Here is a 17,950-nt window from a genome sequence, read left to right as displayed (position 1 = left end):
ATATAAAAAGCCAAGACAAAACAAAGACTTTGAAAACAAGACTTCCTGTTCTGCATGCAAGTCTTTTAGTGCAGTCTGATTATGATTGCAGACAAAGTCTGAAAAACTGAGTTGTATCAGATTATAGCCAAAGATTTCAAGATTGTGTTTCATCCATTGCATTCCTGTTTTCCACGGTTAATCTGCCTGCAGCCTGTTCAAACGTCAGTGCTACTCCATCAACAAATGGAAACCAAGACCCAGGTTTCCTACAGATTGTGCATATTTAAATGCATATAACTGTTTATATAAATTTGTTTTGAAGCTGTAAATCTGCCACCATTATCAGTGTAAACTGTAAAAGCTCAGGCTTAGCAACAGTAACTCAGAGGATGCACCTCAGAAAACAGTCAATTGTCTTTGCTTGTTTCCCTTTATTATTATTAACCACTGCAGCCAGCCTTTTCCTCCAGGGATTTTATTTTGACATGCACGCCTGATGGAAAATATGGCATAAGGGCTTAGGGGTGTTTTCCATCAGCCTGAAATGGTCTGCAAAGTCTTCCTACACTGGAATAGAGGAAGTGTTCTAAAGTTAGACAATGCTGCTGCATTTTCAGTATTTGTCCTAAAAGCCCCCTGAGTTACAGGAAACATCAGCAGTGTGCGTGTGTTTGGCTCAACGGCTTTCAGGCCATTAGGCAGTAATAAAGGGCAGGCTCCAGGTTCTAATCCGTCTATTAGATTGCAAAACACGTTCATATTGGACTGAAGAATGCTGCCATCAGCTTTCATGGCATTTTTAAAAACACATGATTTTTTTTAAGTGAATCAAAATTTAAAAAAAAAATAGACAGCAGAGAACTGAATTAAATGGAAATAATTAAAATTATTGAGCAAAAAGTTGTAGGCTGATGTTTTAGTTTTGTACGCCTACCCTTTCCCAGCATTTTTGTAACTACAATTTTTGAAAAGACCAGTAAAAGTAATAAATTAAAAACAAGGAAATAAACAAGATAAAAACAAATGTTCAGTAAACAATGGTTATCATACCTCAGTTTGTTTAGCTCTTGATTTTTAGCTTGTCAGTTGGTACATAAAAAGCGAATCTATTAGTCTAAGATATACAAATGATTAAAGCGCACGTTTTATGTTACTGTTATTTGTAAGTAGATGTTTTTTTTAAATCTTGGACTTTACAAGTCCAGCTTTGAATGATTCACAGTTCAAAATAATCCTTATTTATTGTATGGTGCTTCCTTAGAGAATTCAAAGGCCTTTATATTCCAAATCTAAGTCATGTACAATAACCAACAAGAGACCGGTGATGTATAAAGTCTTATGGAGGCGCTAGATTGTGTAAACGCAATATTCTTGTAGCATCTCTTGCATTTTCTTCAGCACAGAGGACGGCCTGTTTTCATGAAAAATCGGTTGGAACTTCTCTAATTTAAATGAGACAATGTGTGGCAAGAAGTGTCATTTGTGCTTTTACAATGATTCGTAATTGATGAATATCTTTCCAGCTTTATCAAAATTAAAAACTCCCTGGCACATCCAAAGAGTCTCACACGAATGCTTTGTCTCATCATTATATATTCTGATGAGTTTTAAAGTCATTCTCTTTCATTTGTGTTTGCAGTAAAAAATGCTGTAGGGGTGAAGCAATAAGATCAGCTAGAAAAGAGAGCATCTAACTGGGCCCTGTGCTGTGAAGCAGGTTCAGCATACCCAGAATATCTTTTGCTTATCTGGCTTCACTTACTCGAACCAATCAGGTTAAGCGATCATAAAAAGCTAAATTTTACCACCTCAATAAGTGAACATAGGGTCCACCTCAGGTCTGCCTCTGGTTTTACAACAGAAAGGAAACTAAAATGCTGAAAAATATGACGAGATTAAACATATTGTACTGAAAGCAACAAAGCTGCTGCAGACAAAGCAGCAGAGTGTGCCGCGTGAGAGAGTGTGAGAAAGGAGAAAAGTATGGAAATAAAAATGCTCTATGAACGTGTGAGCACTTGACGACAAAAGAAAAGTTGGAAAAAATGTCAACTGTGTAAGTTAATGCTAAAGTGAATCTATATTTCCTACTGATGCTCTTTTTGAAGGACAAAAACTTGATTTAATCTCTTAATATGCACTCACTGAAGTCCGGGTGATCTTCCAGGAGTAGTGACTCTATTTTGCAGTGTTCTGAATTATTCAGTAGGCAGTGATTACATGCTTGTCAGTCTTTTACCTCGAACACAATCTGCCCTTGAGTAGGTTAGGTCTGCAGTGTAAGTTACCATGGCGATGTGAACCACCTGCATAGCAGAGAAAGAAAACTCTGCAAACACAAATGACAGATTGGTTGAAATGTGTGTAGTAAATAGATTAATAATGTTTATGATGACTTAGTTTCATACAACTTGGATCATAGAGAAGCAGACAGAAATTATGGATGCATGTATTAGCCTGAATTATGCATTACAAACTTGATGGTCAACCAAATTATGAGTTTCCACAAATCAAAATCGCTATTTATCCCTTCCTCTAATTGGCATCATTTTACAAACAAATGAAGGCTTTTAAAGCATTCTGAATCCTAGGTTCACATGTACATACAGTATGCTCATGTTTATTAGGAACATTCATCACTGTAATAATACATATGTGACCAAAAATAAAGAAAATCAGAGTATGTCCACTTAATTTCTGGTCTAAAAGGTGGGACCATCTGATGGTAAATTCAAGTCAAACTGTGCAGATGATCTGGTATAATTCCTGCTTGCTAAAATGTCAGCGTTGCATCATCCTCGTACGTGGTGAAATTTGTTGAGCCAAGTAGGATCCATTCCCACAATCATTAGTCATCAACTGCAGCACAATGGGTTAGTTTGAAACAATTTGTCATCCTCTTTTACCAGAACCTTTGCAAGCAAATGACACAATCTCAAAAGGCATATAAATCAGCTGTGATGGCAAAAGTCTCAGTGGGCTCCAGCCAACTAAATGTCTTCCTCTCAGCGTGAAGAAGTGTGGAGATCGCGCAACAGTTTGTGTCATGCTGCGTCTTTTATATTTTTATGTGAAAAACATATATGACTGACAGGTGAGGGGAGCAATAACTGTCATGACTGTCACCTGCATGCTAACGACTGAAGCTCTGAATAAACAACAAACAAAATATGAGCTGCAGAAAAAGTTTCATAGCAGCTTTGCACAAAGTTGTCGCTTGACTGTCCACACTTATCAGAAACACATGCCTTCTCCTACTGCGAGTTTTTTTGGGAAAGGAAAGGCACTTTTTGGTTGCTCATTAGCAATTCAAGCAGTGACTTTCTGCTTTGAAGGGCAGGAGATGTCAATTAAGGCTCTAATAAGCTAATGGGAAATGGCCTGTTTTTGGTGGCAGGGAGTGTGTGTGTGTGCGCGTGTGTGTGTGGTGGGGCTTTTTTGGATGGAGATCAGAATGTGGATAGGGGAATACATTTGCAGCCCTTCAAAGTGATATGCATGACTTTGAAGTTAGAAATCCAGTTGTCTTGAACAGCCAGTGTTTGGGTGGCAGTACAATTAACTGACAGACAGCAGAGGCGCACACGCACACACACGCTCCTTTTCTTTTTGCTTCTGCCATATAAACACCCAAATGTAAGGCAGATTTCTGCAGTGTTTAGTTTCAAATGCATCCATCAGGCTGTGCATGTTGTTAGGCAGTAAAAGGTTGTGTTTGATTGGCTGCAATCTGCAGCGCACAGAGAAGAGGTGCAGAGCGGTTCAGGTTTTGAACCCATTGTCAAAGCCATACAGTGCCCCCTACAGCTCACTGAGGTATTGTTATTATTTTTTATTTCAGCTTCCATTTTTAGGCTATTTAGATCAAATTGCTTTCATAAGGGTGAAGTGGCCAAGGTAGAAACCATACAAATTCAAAACATATTAGAAGCGTAACAAATATAATGTAAGATACAAGATATACAACATGATGGTCTAAAACCTGCCACAAGAGATACTCTTAAATACACAATATGCCCTCTTCAATACATTTATTATGATTCTTTTAAATTTAACAACACAAGTAACCATAATCCAAGGTTCAAATCCAAGCTTAGATTTTTATGAAAAATATTGCATGTGCAAGGTGAGTAATAAAAAAAATGCTGTTTTCCCTTATATATCATAACCTGGAATAAAAAGCATGTTAGACTGCTAACTTATCCAGCATTGCTTTATGGATAAAAATGTAACAGTGCTTTTTCCTGTGAGCAGTCACTAATGCCTAACTAAGTAAGAAACTTTGCAGTTGTAAAGGAAAAAAGAGATTCACAGTAGACTGAATCACCACTCTGTAAAAATGATATCACCAAAAACAATTATCGGCAGGAAAGGATCTTTTTTTGAGGAGTTATTCTAAGGAGACAGAAGCCTGAGTATCCTAACATTTTCATGGATTAAATCCAAAATACACCACATGTCTCGTCCTTTCAAAACAAATTATATGGTTTCTTTATTGTTTTTACAAGGGCTCATGTAAATCATGTATTGTAAATTTTATGCTGAACTTCTTACATTTTTGCCCGGGTAAGTAGCGTCTATTTATATTATAAAAAAAATAAAATAAAACCAAAACAGCACCAAAAACTGAATTAAAATCCAAATTCAGAATACAACTGTAATAAGTTGGGTTATCTTTTTTGTTTTTTAAATGACTCATTCAGTCAGTTAACTGCCAAATTGGTCTGACAAAAGGTTTTGGTGATCATTGTCTAAGATATTCAAATTCAAATTCAAATTTTATTCGTCACGTACACAGTCATACACAGTACGATATGTAGTGAAATGCTTGGACAATGGATATGACAGGATACACTTAATCTCAAAAGTTGGAAAATCCCTGTTCTCTGCAGCCAAAACAGTAAAACAACAACAACGAAAAACCTTAATAAAAATAGGGTAGCACTATAAAATACAATATGAGCAAAAAGTAAAGCAAAAAGGGAAATACTCAAGTTAAAGCTGAAAGAACTGAATACAATAAAATAACTAAAAAACATAGAATGACTTGAAGTAAATGAATAAAAACTGTTTAATAAATGTAGTGGAAACTTAGATGTGTAATTCAATAACTCTGTTGCTTTCGTGATAGTAGGAATTTAAAGAAGATGTCCTAAAAAACTGAATATAGTACAATAACATGGCTTCATAAAATAAAACAAAAAAAAAAGCTGACACTCGGACTGAACGAGAACAAACACAACTACAAACCATGCAGATTGGATTTTTGGTTGTTTTATGCCTTTAGCTTTAGATATCATTTTATCATGGTGATCAATTTGGGTATTTTATATACAGTCATATGGAAATGAATGTACGGCATCTTTTATTTCAGTAGCTTATAGAATCACCTTGAACAGCAATATCTTGAAGTTATCTTTTTATGTATGACTTTACTATTGTTCTCACATCATTTTGGGGGACGTTTGGCCAACACCTCTCAATGCTACTTTAGTTAAAAAGATGTCTGGGTATTTTTCCATTCACAGCTCCTTTAGAATCCCATCACAGCACTTTGGTTGGATTGAGGTTTGCACTTTTAATTGGGCCATGGCAACAACTTGATTCTCTTTTTCAGCTGTTCTGTTATAGATTTGCTGCTGTCGATTCAATTTCTGCAAGGTACCCAGGTCCTGTGGCTGCAAAACAACACCAAATTATCACCCCACCACCACTGTGCTTGACAGATAGTATGAGGTGTTTGTGCTGATAAGCTGTGCTATTTGTTTTTGCAAATGTGCCATTGGACTTTATGGCCAAACATCTCCATTTTAGTCTCATATGTCCAAAGGACATTATTCCACAAGTCTTGTGGTTTGTTTAGATGCAACTTTCTACACTTAAGCTGCCTTGCTGTGTTCTTTTACAGAGAGGAGGTTTTCTACTGGCAACCCTTTCAAACAAGCCATAATTGTTCAGTCTTTCTATAAATGTACTGTCATAGTCTCATAAACTTTAACATATAACATGCTAACAGAGGCCTGTAAACTCTAAGATATAGCTCTTTAGATTTTTTGTTACTCTAAGCATCCACTCTGGGGAAGATCAGCAGCTGTCCTGAATGTTTTCCTCCTGTAAATAATCTTTTTCACATAGAGCGATGGATGTTACATTGTTTGGCATAGCCTTGTAACCTTTGCCTTATTTCTTGGTGGGCAGCAGCAACTGAAGATCATTGGTGATATCTTCCTCCTTGAAAACACCAGACCTGCAACACTTAATACATTTCTGTGAAAACAGTAAGAATGTACTTTATTTCTTAGCAGTCTTGGAGTTACTGAGAAATAATATATATTACATTACTGTTTTTTGTAAGTAATACTTAATGACTCCCTGAAGAAAGTCATTTGTCACACTTCTCATTGTTAACAGTTAATAAAATCACAAATCTCTACCTTAATGAAGACATGCATACAATCTTTCTTGGAGTGTTTAAGCATTAACACAAAGCTGTAACACACAGCAAAGTTGAAAGCCCAAAGACGCTTCAAATTGATCGCTCTAGCTTTTAATGGTAGAAACGGATGCTTCTTTACTACAAACCTGAGTGCTTATTGTTGCTTTTGTTACTTGCTGAAGAACAAGCTCCACTGGGCTGGAGGTCAGCAAGCACTCAGCTTTTAACATCACTCATCACTCTGTGCAAAAGGCTCGAGCCAACCTTCATGTCTTTAATTTTGCTTAAAAAATAGGAGAAATTAAAGAGCCGTACTACTTCAGCCAGCTCTGCCTGTTTCCCCTCCTTAAGGATGGGTTCTTGATAGGCATTCTCCACTGAAACCATTTCTTATGAGGCTTCAGTGCCATAGGAATCTCTCAGGTCTGTGTCAGGCCTTGAGAACATTTTTTCAATACTGTTCATCTGCTGTAGATATTTTTTAGTACTGCTACTTATTATGCCCTCCACTTCTCCACTTCCCTGAATTTTTTAAGAACACATTGCACACCAGGCAGAGGTATGCTAAATGTTCAGTTCTTAGTAGCTGTAGATACAACTAAAGGAATGGGAACAACATATATGTTTTTTGTGATATTCTGCTAGTAACAAATTGCTTAAAGACCTTCAGAAACCCTGGAGAGTTCTTGCTTTAAAATAGTGTGGCTTCTTGGAAGCCAAATATAACAAAATGATGGGTAAGGCCTACACAGGAATAAAACGATGTACATTTAATGTTTAAGCTAAGAATATGAGATGAGGAAAAACATATGTATTGCTAAACTTTAGACATTCTAGCAAATCATCATAAAGGTTAATTTTATTATTTGTATTTCCCGTGTTCTGAAATTGTTGGTTTGCCAAGCCTGATATAGACCACCACGTAAAAAATGGCATCACACATGTGACTCCAACAAATGGTGTGACCACACAAATATAAACACCCACGTATACTCACACACTGCACCTCTTGTTGGTGGAGCATTTCGCCATGTCCATGTAAGGTATGCTGTCCTCACTCAGCCTGTTCTTTGTTAAATCTGCTCACCTTGTTCTGATTTACTGGAACGTCAGCTAAAAGGACCTTTGTGGACAAGGAGAATTATATAAGATGAGCACATAATATTATCCTCTGAGCCATGCGTGAACTTGGAAAAACAACCACTTGTCTGAGTCATAATAAGAGCTGAAGGTCATTACACTTCAGTTAAAATGTTTATTATGTTTAATACAACCACCCAATATCCACTGTTCTGTAGTTTAATAAAGTTTCAATTAATAAAAATGAAAGCATGATCCTATTTTGCAAGTTCACTTTGGAAGTTGTGCTTGGAACTGGAAAGACATTTCTAACTTTCCCCAGAAAACCCCCCAGAAAAATCTAAACAAAAACATCATATCAGCTTGTTTTTGTCCATGTCTGCTTCCCCCCTGTTGCTCACCAGCAGCTGAGAAATGACTTTAATGGAGATGGAGGGAGAGGGAAATGAGGGCCAGCCTGAAAGCAAACACTTCACGTCACTGCACACCTGCTTTTGGCCTCTTGGTTCCGTGGGAGAAAATGCACTAAGGTTGCACTTTAGCACATAACCGCCCTGTTTGTTTGGTACACTCACCGCAGACAACAATAGCTAAGTGTCTCTCTGGGCTTGAACAGGCGTGGGTGGGTTTATTTAGGAATTTGGAAATCTGTTTATCTTACCTGTCACTCATCCGGCTTCAGGTGGCTGTCGGCCAAATGTGGAGTAAGACCGTCATCCACAATAGTTAGGCTCATTACTTATTTATTCATTTTTTTTAACAGTTTTTGGAAAGCCAAATTGGCACTTTGTCACTAACATCAGTTTCCTGAATGTTTTGATTAAAAATGAAATTTGGGCATTGATAAGGGACCTTTGTAGGAAGGATGCGGATTAATGCTCTTCCACACAGCCTTTAAACCGTTCAACACAACAAGAAATGTTAGCCATTTCACTAGCTACACCACAGTATGACTCCGTATTATTGCAAAAATAACTGCATGTTATAGATGCCTGTTGCCACTGTTAAGTCATCCATCTGTTTAAGCTTTGACTTTAGCTTTGTAACCATCACCATCTCAACACAACAACACAGGGTCAACAGAGAGACATGGATACCTGTTAATTAGTGCTATATAACGGATTAATAAAAACCAAAGATTTCTCCCAACAAAACTGGAAATCTTAGACATCTGTTAGTACAGTTAGAAAGTAATATTATTTGTCAGGCAACTGCATCCAAAATGCACCAACACTACAGTCATGGTATAGCGGACCAGTTCAGTGACTCTAGTTAACAGAGGTGAAGCCTTACAGAGTCCGAAGCGATAAATAAAAGTAGCTCTAATCCTAAAAATGCAAACCTTAATAAAATGTAAATGCATGAGTTATTGAAAGAAACCATCAATCATGGACTTTTTACGAAGGAAGAAATTAACTGTAGAGACCAAAACTACTTTTGTAGCAGGCTTTAAACATGTTAAGTTTTAGTCAACAAAATTCAGAAAAAGTCTGGTATGTTTGTTTATTTACTACAATCTGACATTTTTATTTGCCTCTACCATCTTGTGCCATCCCTTTAAATATTATTGTTGTAACTCTATTGTAAGACTTGCACAAAATGCGCTTTCAATGCAGCTATTTCACTATGGAGTTATTACATTTATTTTAAAGTGTTGTGTTTTGTGTTGTAGTTTTGCCATGCATACCATACATATCAGTTTTTTGGTAACTTAGAATAATTATAGGGGGTTATTTATCAGGGGCAAAGTTTAAGAAATTCCAACTGGTAATACAGCAAAAACAAAACACTGTAAAGGAGGCTGACTCACAGTCATTTAGACGTCTTGGTCTCTGTAAATATTTGCATCACATCTCCATGAAACTGTCTAAATAAAACTATGGGGATTTCTGTATTTTGTATGCTACTCTGGTCTTCCACAAATGCCTCTTTGGACACTTTTTATTTATGCTTTCCCCTTGCTCCAACTGGCTCCAGAGCCTAGTTCTTTTATAGGTTACATCTGTTAGGAAAAGTTTTCTCTCTCACCACTGTCACCAGGTGCTGCTCCTACAGTATCACTGAGTTTCAATTATGTTTTAAAGCACCCTATGATGACTCTTGCATTGCTTTGGTACTAGAATTTAGAGTGGACTTTTATTTTTGCTCACTTCCAGCTCCTTATTTTTATTCCTGTGTTCTAATTAGAGTAGCTTTGAGTGATTCACACTTCGAAATAATCCTTATTGTTCTATTATTGCATCTTGCTACAGCCCCTCAGTTCATCCAGTCTGAAAAAAGCCCTTTTAGATCCTCTCCCTTTGAAGGTCACTCTCCCTTTAAGCCAGATGTCTTCTGATTGGCTGCCCCTGGTATGTGCAACATTTGAACAGGAGGTGGGTGGGGCATCTGTGTGCCTTAGATGACCTTATAAGGGCAATGTTCCCAGTGACAGTGTACAGAGCCAGGAGGAAAAAAAACTGTGTGAAATTAATGGTGCATTCCTGAATTAGTCTGAAATTCCATGTTCCCAGTTGAAATTTTGTGGAACGCCCCCTGAACTCAGGTTTCCCACTCGGAAAGTCAGAGCAGACTCACAATGCATCAATTTAGGAATGATGGCACCCCTGAATGTAAACAGTAGTAGAACTGTACACTTCTGCTTATCCTTATCATCTGTGATACATTATATAAATATGGATATAGGTACATAGATATTGCAAGGTTTTGCAAGCAACAAGTTAGCTTGGCTGTCTGACATCAGGAGACAGCTTGCCTGGGCTTAAGGTGTGTTTTGATTTGGTAATCTATGCAAATAAAACAAAGTCTCTGAATGGCACATTGCGGTTCAGAGGTGGTTTTCTGTCAAACTGTTTCTGGGATTTTCTTTTGCCACTGTGAGCTGTGAAACCTCGCGGTGAGCCTCTGTGCTACCAAAACAAACTGTCTTAATGGCAGATGACATGACTGCCTCCCTTTTCTTTCTAGCTTCTGTATTGTAATGCTGACTTTGTGATTTTTTTCTTTCTGCCTTTTTTGCCTTTAGGCACAAAAAAAAATCACATTTCAGATTTCTTCTTCTGGGTTTTTGACACTTGATTAAAATGTGTCAGTGTCAGTGCTGTTCTTATTCAAGAGTTGCATGGTGCTGACACAGGTGGGAAACTTTTTAAAAAAGATGTGTGTGTGTGTGTGTGTGTGTGTGTGTGTGTGTGTGTGTGTGTGTGTGTGTGTGTGTGTGTGTGTGTGTAAATGTGTGTGTTTTATGTGTTAAACCTTTGTTCTGTTTCCTTCTTACCACGTTTTAGCCTGACTGACCTTACATCCAGTTATAGCCTGGGGTATGTCAGTTGTTTTCACACGGTTGTGCAAAAACAGCAGCATTTAGAACAACCTCTAGTGTTTGCCACCGGCTTCTCAGTTACTGGAAATCCTGGGATTGAGTGAACTTACTGTAACAGCACACCTGCCACAAACACGCTGACATACACACACAAACGCGCACAAAGGCACGAAAAAGAGCAACAACAGGGAGGAAAACAAGTTTATGACAACATTTTGCCACCCGCAAACCCTTTGGCCTCAGTCCAGCACTGCCCAGAGCCAAACCGCAGAGTCCTGACATACAACATGAAGCTGTCTGCTGTCTATGCACTGTTACTCATTACCCATTCTGGCTCTGTGATTGGAAGAATTAGGGCACAGACAGCTCCTCCTGAGGGCACCCACCTGTGGCATATCAACCTCGAGGGCAGGGGCTGGACTTGACCAAATCTCATGACTCAGGCGTTACGTGCACAGCCAGTGTCAAGTTGAGACATCTGTGGGATTCAATGGTTGCATCATTTGCAAATTTGGAGACACTTGTATTGGCACATCTGGCTGAATGTCTAGGTACAAAAGTACATTTTAAATCTATAAAGCAAGTTTCTTTTTGAAAAAAGACAGGGAAAAAACACTGAAGGAAACAAGTTTCCATTCATTCCAGCAATGTTTGCATTAAGTTGACCTCTCAGTGAAAGACCTTCAAAAGATATAATCCTCAGCAGACTCCACAAAAAAACTTTGTTTGTGTGGTTTTGCACGCTTTGCAGTGATAAATAAATAGCTTAACTAGGGAAGGATTTGAGCCCTGAAGGGTTTTCTTCACATTTTGACACTCGCAGTGCCAAACAAAAAATTTTTTTTTAACTTTGATGGAAGGTTTTCCAACTGTTATGTGCAGTATGAAGAGATGAAAAAAACCAACCAAAGCATTCCTTCAAGTAGAGGAATCCTTCATTTTTTATTTTCCCAATCCCATGAGGGGTTTCTCTTTGTAAATACTATAGTTACACACTGTGTTTTCTCTCAGCAAGGCACCAAGGCTACCCAAAGCAGGGGAAACCATCCGTGGTCACAAGTTCTTCATCGGTTTTGGAGGAAAGGGGGCCAACCAGTGCATACAGGCTGCCAGACTTGGAGTCAAAACTGCTATGGTCTGCAAGGTATGGCACCCCAGTCAAAGTTTGGAGTTTTTGTTGGATTTTAGCATTAATATGTGTTCTCTCTTTTTAAAAAGAAACACTTTTTCTTGTCCACCCTTTGGCTCGTCCACATCTTACTCAGTGCAGATAATCAGCCATCAGCTACCAAAGCCCACCAACTATTTAACAACTCTTCAAAACCTTTTAGCTTCGTTCACACTTCAGTCATTTCACTCCATCGACTCTCCATCCTTCATTTTCTCTTGATCAATACCGTACCACATGCATACGCCCACCTACACTTGCGCGCCTTCAAACAAGCTTATTCCCATATCGTGCAACCCTGAGTCTCCAATCAGTAAGCTCAGCATGGCCTTTCAACCTGAGCACTAAAGCACCAAAGCCCCACCTCTGTCAGAACAAAGAGGCCCGATCGATAACAACCCAGTGCGGGAGGAGCTCTCCGGGCATGGGGAGAACCCAAAAATAGACACCCGGGCTTGTCAAAAACAGCCAAGATGGAAGGCCGCTCTTCAAAGAGAATGGGGCCAAGCAGCCAATACCATCCCAACCCATCATCACAGGCAGTTAGAAGTGCCCGCATTTTGGCACGTTTTTTGGAAAGCGTGGGTTCGAAGTAAGCGCCTCGGGGCAAGGTGGGGACCCCTTCCACAACCCAAAGTAGCTACAGATGTGGACATCCCAGAGCGGATCAGGGGAAGAGGGGCAGGAGGGAAAGAAAACGAAAGCGAGGTGGGCATGAAGAGGCGTGAAGGCGGGGTTATCGTGTCTTCAAGGCTTGGCGCAGCTGGTCGTGTGTTTGCGCGTGTGTGCGTTTGTTGACTTTTGTGTGTTCGTTTTTGCACATCTTCGGCGGCGGCACCATGCCAGTATGCTGGCAGGGCACACGAAAATCCAGCCCAACAGAGATTTGAGTATACCACTTTTCAAAAGTTGCCGCTAACCAAGTCTGACCCAGCTTGACACTCTCTTTGTTGTAATCGTTTTGCCTTCAATCTTTTCTAGGTTGGAAAAGACTTCTTTGGAGACAATTACATCCAGAATTTCAAGGACAACGGTGTCCACACAGGTAAGAAAGAGGGTTTTTCCACGTTGCGTGCCAAATTGGTTTCCATTTTCATGGTGCATTGCAATAAGTTCACATTCAGAGCCAACCTTTTTCAGTCTGCATTTTGCCAATTCTTTTCAAGGTTTTTTGGATACACTGGCAAGTTCTCCCTATTGTTAAATCATTTGGCTTTGTTAATACTGAAGCTACTGAAGTTCTGCTCTGAGTTCTGACAGTTGGTAGGGTTTCTATTTTAACATTTTACTTGCCAGAGGTATGTATGGTGAATATTCCATTTTGCAGGAACAAACAAATACTTTCATTCTCTGTTGCAGAATTTGTGAAGCAGAGCTCTGATGCAGTCACAGGAGCTGCCTCCATCACTGTCGACGATGCAGGTAAATTCTACCGCTAACCTACAGCCTCGCTCACATGGCCTCCTCTATGTACAGCCTAGAGTGCATGGGGGCCTGTGAGTGCACTGTTTTTTTTAATACACACACAGGACAGCTCAGCCCACTGAGTCACTACTGCTATAACACCTGTTTATAGTCATAAAAACACTTGGACGAACACCAGCGTCAAGCCCTCCCGAGTATCCACCAGGAACGCAAAGATGTATCAGCTGATATCAAATGATAAAGGATGCCTTTTACCAATGTTCATGGCCAGTATGTATATTTTGTGAGTTCAAATATTTTGCAATGAAGAGATGAAAAACTTTATATAGGGAAGATTTCTTTGTTTCCCTGGCACAAAAAGGGGATTAACCTGAACTAAAAAAAAGTTATTTTAAACTGTGGTGTCAGTTTTAGACTTGAATTTCACTACATATGCATCTGTGATGTCCACACAATAAGATGTATGGACAGTTGTGTGTTTAACTGTGAGCCTTTCCACATGGGGAGCAATTTCTGTTGAAAACGGTGAGGATATTAAAAACATCTATGAGAGGCGAGGTAGTAGGTGAGGCTGAAAGTGGCACTTTAGTGTTTAAAATGTCTATTAAATCAATATCATGCGTTTAGCTATTTAAGGATGTGATGAGTAATAAAAATATATTTTTTAAAAAACAACCGAATATCAGAGATTCAAAAAAATTTGAATTTGAATTTGAGATCACGTTTGTAACAGGTAACAAAACAAAACAAAAAAAACCCCCTCAAATTACAGTGTACTTAGAAATGATGCGAAATTAAATAACAATATCAAGGAAATGCCTTTAGTTTTAATGTAAATGGAGTGTTGTCTACATAAAATAAAAATAAAATATTTTATATGAAAATATAAAATAGTAATTTAATAATATATCATTTTTAATAATAATAATAATAATAATAATAATAATAATAATAGAGATTATGTTTTTCGGCTGATGCCGTGATGTCTGCCTTAGGCATCTCTGCTTAGACCGCTGTCCCCATTACACAGACAAGTGGTAGAAAATAGGTGGATGGATGAATATCATCATGATATCTTTGATCACTTAATTCAGTCATTTAAAAAAAAAAAGCTTCAACATAATTTTTAGAGATTATAGCATACTTTAATATTATCACATGAAATTCTTTAGTTTGTGTTTCATCCTGTGAGATTTAAGTCATCATTGGTGATCTCCCAAACCCTACCCTCACGCTGTCCGAATGTGCATTTTTTTATTTTTTTTATTTTGAAAAAATATGTAGAAATTTGAGTTTTTAATATTAAAAATATTAAAAAATTATTATTAATCAAAAGAAAATAAAAACATACATATAATACAAAACTATAATACAATTAATTATTTATTAAAGATTATAATTTAAAACAATTTTACCTCTTGACCATCACATCAGATGTGCTTTTGCACCAAAGTTTTTGCTTGTTACATGTTTTTTACTCGTAGATATTTTTTTTTTCAAGGAAATAACAGGTTCAGAATCCCTAAGGAAATTATGTTAACTTCATACTGTTGTTTGTTTCCATTTACACACAGCCTAAAAGACTCACGCTTAGGGACTTAATTATTTATTTTTCCAATTCCTTTGTTGTAGTTAACGCTAGTCCTCTTTTATTCATGTTCAGTCTTTCTCTACCACCCCGGCTTTTTTACAGTCTCGCTGTTTTAAAATTGAATATGGATTAACCAAATGACTCGCATGGACTGTCTAAAATGCCTCAGTGGGGTTCCTAAAGTTCATAGACTTGGCCAAATGAAAAAATGGCCATTTCCGGTGCAAAGACAAACAATTTCCCTTTAACTTATTTTAGTTCCTAGAAATCCCATACATGGCACATCTCTATTGCTGCCGTCTGGTTCAGGGAACTGAGTATGGGTTTTGCGTCATTCTTATATTAAATGACAAACTGTTCTGCTTTTGGATATTCCAATGAAGGGAACACTACAAGAAAGGGAACAGGGAATAGAATTTCACAAGTAAGAAGTTGTTTTACAGTATTTTACAGTTACATGTTACACTAGCTAATACTTTCTTTGACTATCCTTACACTTTTACTGACAAGACATTGAGCTATATTACATAGACAGAATTATAATATTAATTTGTGAAAATTTTATTATAGAACTGATACTACTGAGATTCATGTTACTTTATTTGTTTCGGTAGATAGATTTGGTTTGCAGAGTTGAGTCATCTGTCCTTACATGCACAATTTTGAAAACACAGACAGAAATAAAATACAACACTCTGCCAAAAAATGAAATCATACAAGATGTACAAGCTAAGATTTGTTCCTCTGAATGATGTCTGCTGAAACAAAGTTATTTTTACACTGTGTTGTTCTACATTAAGCCTTTCCAGAAGGAAGAAACTGAAACTCACTCTAAAAAGAGTGTGAGCTGTCAAGTAAAATCAAACCAGCTAACTGCTGTAACTGTCTGGTATGTGGTGTCCAGCTGTCGCTCACCAATCAGCATAATTTGACTGAGTGAATTTCAGATTCAATTTAAAAAAGTGTGATAAAATCATGGACATAACCACTGTGAATTCTCCCACTGGTTTTAAACCTCAACATTAGTCTTTTACCCTTTGCCATGTTGGTTTTTGAGCCACGAATGACTATCTGTGGATGAGACAGTGGCCTCCTAAATTATTGGTTAGCATGTTTCATCCATAAACTGTGCAGGTGTAACAAACACATACATACCAACTATTTTGAACATAATAAAATTCACTAATTTCACACACTTTTATAGACAGCCTCAAGTGGCCATTAAAGCAACTGAAGTTTTTGTTAACTTAGTGTTAACTATCAGCTTTGGAAACTGCTGCTTGAAAGAAAAAATAGGGTCTTCATATGGAAGTCTACTCAAATATGTCAGAAACCTATTTCTCCTGTTTGCTAATGGTCTCACACTTTGCTTCAAAGTTCAGTTTGAACTGTTAAAATAAGTATTTAGATAAAACTTGCATTTTAAATGTAACTGGATCTTATTTCAGGTGGTTGAAAAGTAATGAAAAAAATCTGTGAATTATTATCATTTTTAACTATGTAGAGAACAGTGCCTCCAAAGGAATACATGCATTAGGAAGCTCAGATACACCTGAGCAATGTGGTAGATGTTTTGATGCTTATTTCCAACTGATAGCAGCAACCGGGGCAGTATCTATATTTATATATTTGTCTTGAAATACACTCCAAAGCATCCTAGTCTCAGGGAGAAGTTCCTGCGGTGGAAAATCATTGCTGCTTAGAAAACAGAAATATTTCCTGTCTTTGTAGGCCAAAGTTTAAAAACTGAAATTTACATTTCATTCTTCTCATGTCATGGCATATTGATGATTTTGAAAATTCCAGTGGAGTCTCACATGTCTCTATGTTCGTTCACGGACAGGTGAGAATGCCATTGTAATTGTGGCCGGTGCCAACATGCTGCTGGGTGCAGAGGAGCTACAGGAAGCTCTCCCAGCCATCAGCCACACAAAAGTCCTGGTATGCCAGCTGGAGATCAGTCCACAGACGTCCCTGCAGGCGATGTGCATGGCTCGCGACAACAAAGGTGAGCCAGTATATCCTCCTCACATGTTTCTGAAGTCAGAAAGTAAATCATTTACCGAGCACCTTTTGCATGCTGAGATTTCAAAGATTTGGAAATCCTCAGTACACGTTTACTCAGTATGATGTATCCATACAGAACAAAGAGTAAACCTATAGTAACACAATAGTCATAAAACCTCTCCCCAAAACAAAAAACAGAGGGTGTGGTTATTGTGGACTCATGTTGTTAGAATAGATCCTGGTAGTCCAAAGAAATATCAAAATGTCTGTGGAATCTTCTCAAACTACTTGTGCAATCCAATCCACTTCACAGAGGCCATCTGTGTGCTCGCTATGTTCCAAACCTTCATAATTTTGCCAAAAATATGACTATATAACCGCTTCTGTCCTAATCCTCATTCATGACCATGTTGAGCCTCTGGTCATACTTGGCTAAGCTGAGGTTTCACACAAGCCTCCTTTCATGCATTCACTGGAAAAAAAAAGATTGGAGAAAAAAAAAGGGAGAAAATTTAGTCAGGTAGTAATAATTAGTTGCTCTCATTGTTTATTATTAGAATCTGTTCCAGCTGCTGTGATTTTAAACAGACCGCAACCCAGAGGAAAAATTTCCTGGTTACAAAAGGAAGCTAAGATATTACAGAAATGGGCCCCACACGCATTTGAGTCTCAGAAGTAGCAAGCAGAGGCAGCGATGACATATATCTTCACTTTCTGTTGTTGTGTATAAAAATTAGTTGTAACTGAGAGCTTTCTAGTTACAGCCCTGCAGAGCTTTCAACAGTGTTAACCACTGAGCCACCGTGTCTTTCAGCAGGAAAATGCCAAAACATTATCCAGCAGCAGGGCTCCGTAGCAAGAGTCCAGTTGCATCCAGGCTTTTCAACAACTGAAAGGATTTAGAGCATTATGACCACAAAGACATGACAATTATTGAGC

At 38.0% G+C, this 17,950-nt stretch overlaps 1 protein-coding gene across 1 annotated transcript in view; it reads left to right on the top strand.

Annotated features, from left to right (window-relative positions):
* Positions 1-17,950, top strand: part of rbks (ribokinase) — a 52,727-nt gene that overhangs the window by 8,527 nt on the left and 26,250 nt on the right. Inside the window, exons 3-6 of the mRNA XM_085441020.1 lie at positions 11,832-11,964; positions 12,970-13,033; positions 13,348-13,410; positions 16,848-17,012. Of these exons, the coding sequence (XP_085297146.1) occupies positions 11,832-11,964; positions 12,970-13,033; positions 13,348-13,410; positions 16,848-17,012 (425 nt within the window). The remainder of the gene's footprint in view (positions 1-11,831; positions 11,965-12,969; positions 13,034-13,347; positions 13,411-16,847; positions 17,013-17,950) is intronic.

Source organism: Copadichromis virginalis, linkage group LG19 (genome assembly GCF_057382275.1).
Source record: "Copadichromis virginalis isolate Kocher_CV1m ecotype Utaka linkage group LG19, C_Virginalis_male_GT1.1, whole genome shotgun sequence".
Lineage (NCBI taxonomy): Eukaryota > Metazoa > Chordata > Actinopteri > Cichliformes > Cichlidae > Copadichromis > Copadichromis virginalis.
Note: the sequence above shows the minus strand (reverse complement) of the source record. Positions and strands in the feature narration are given on the sequence as shown.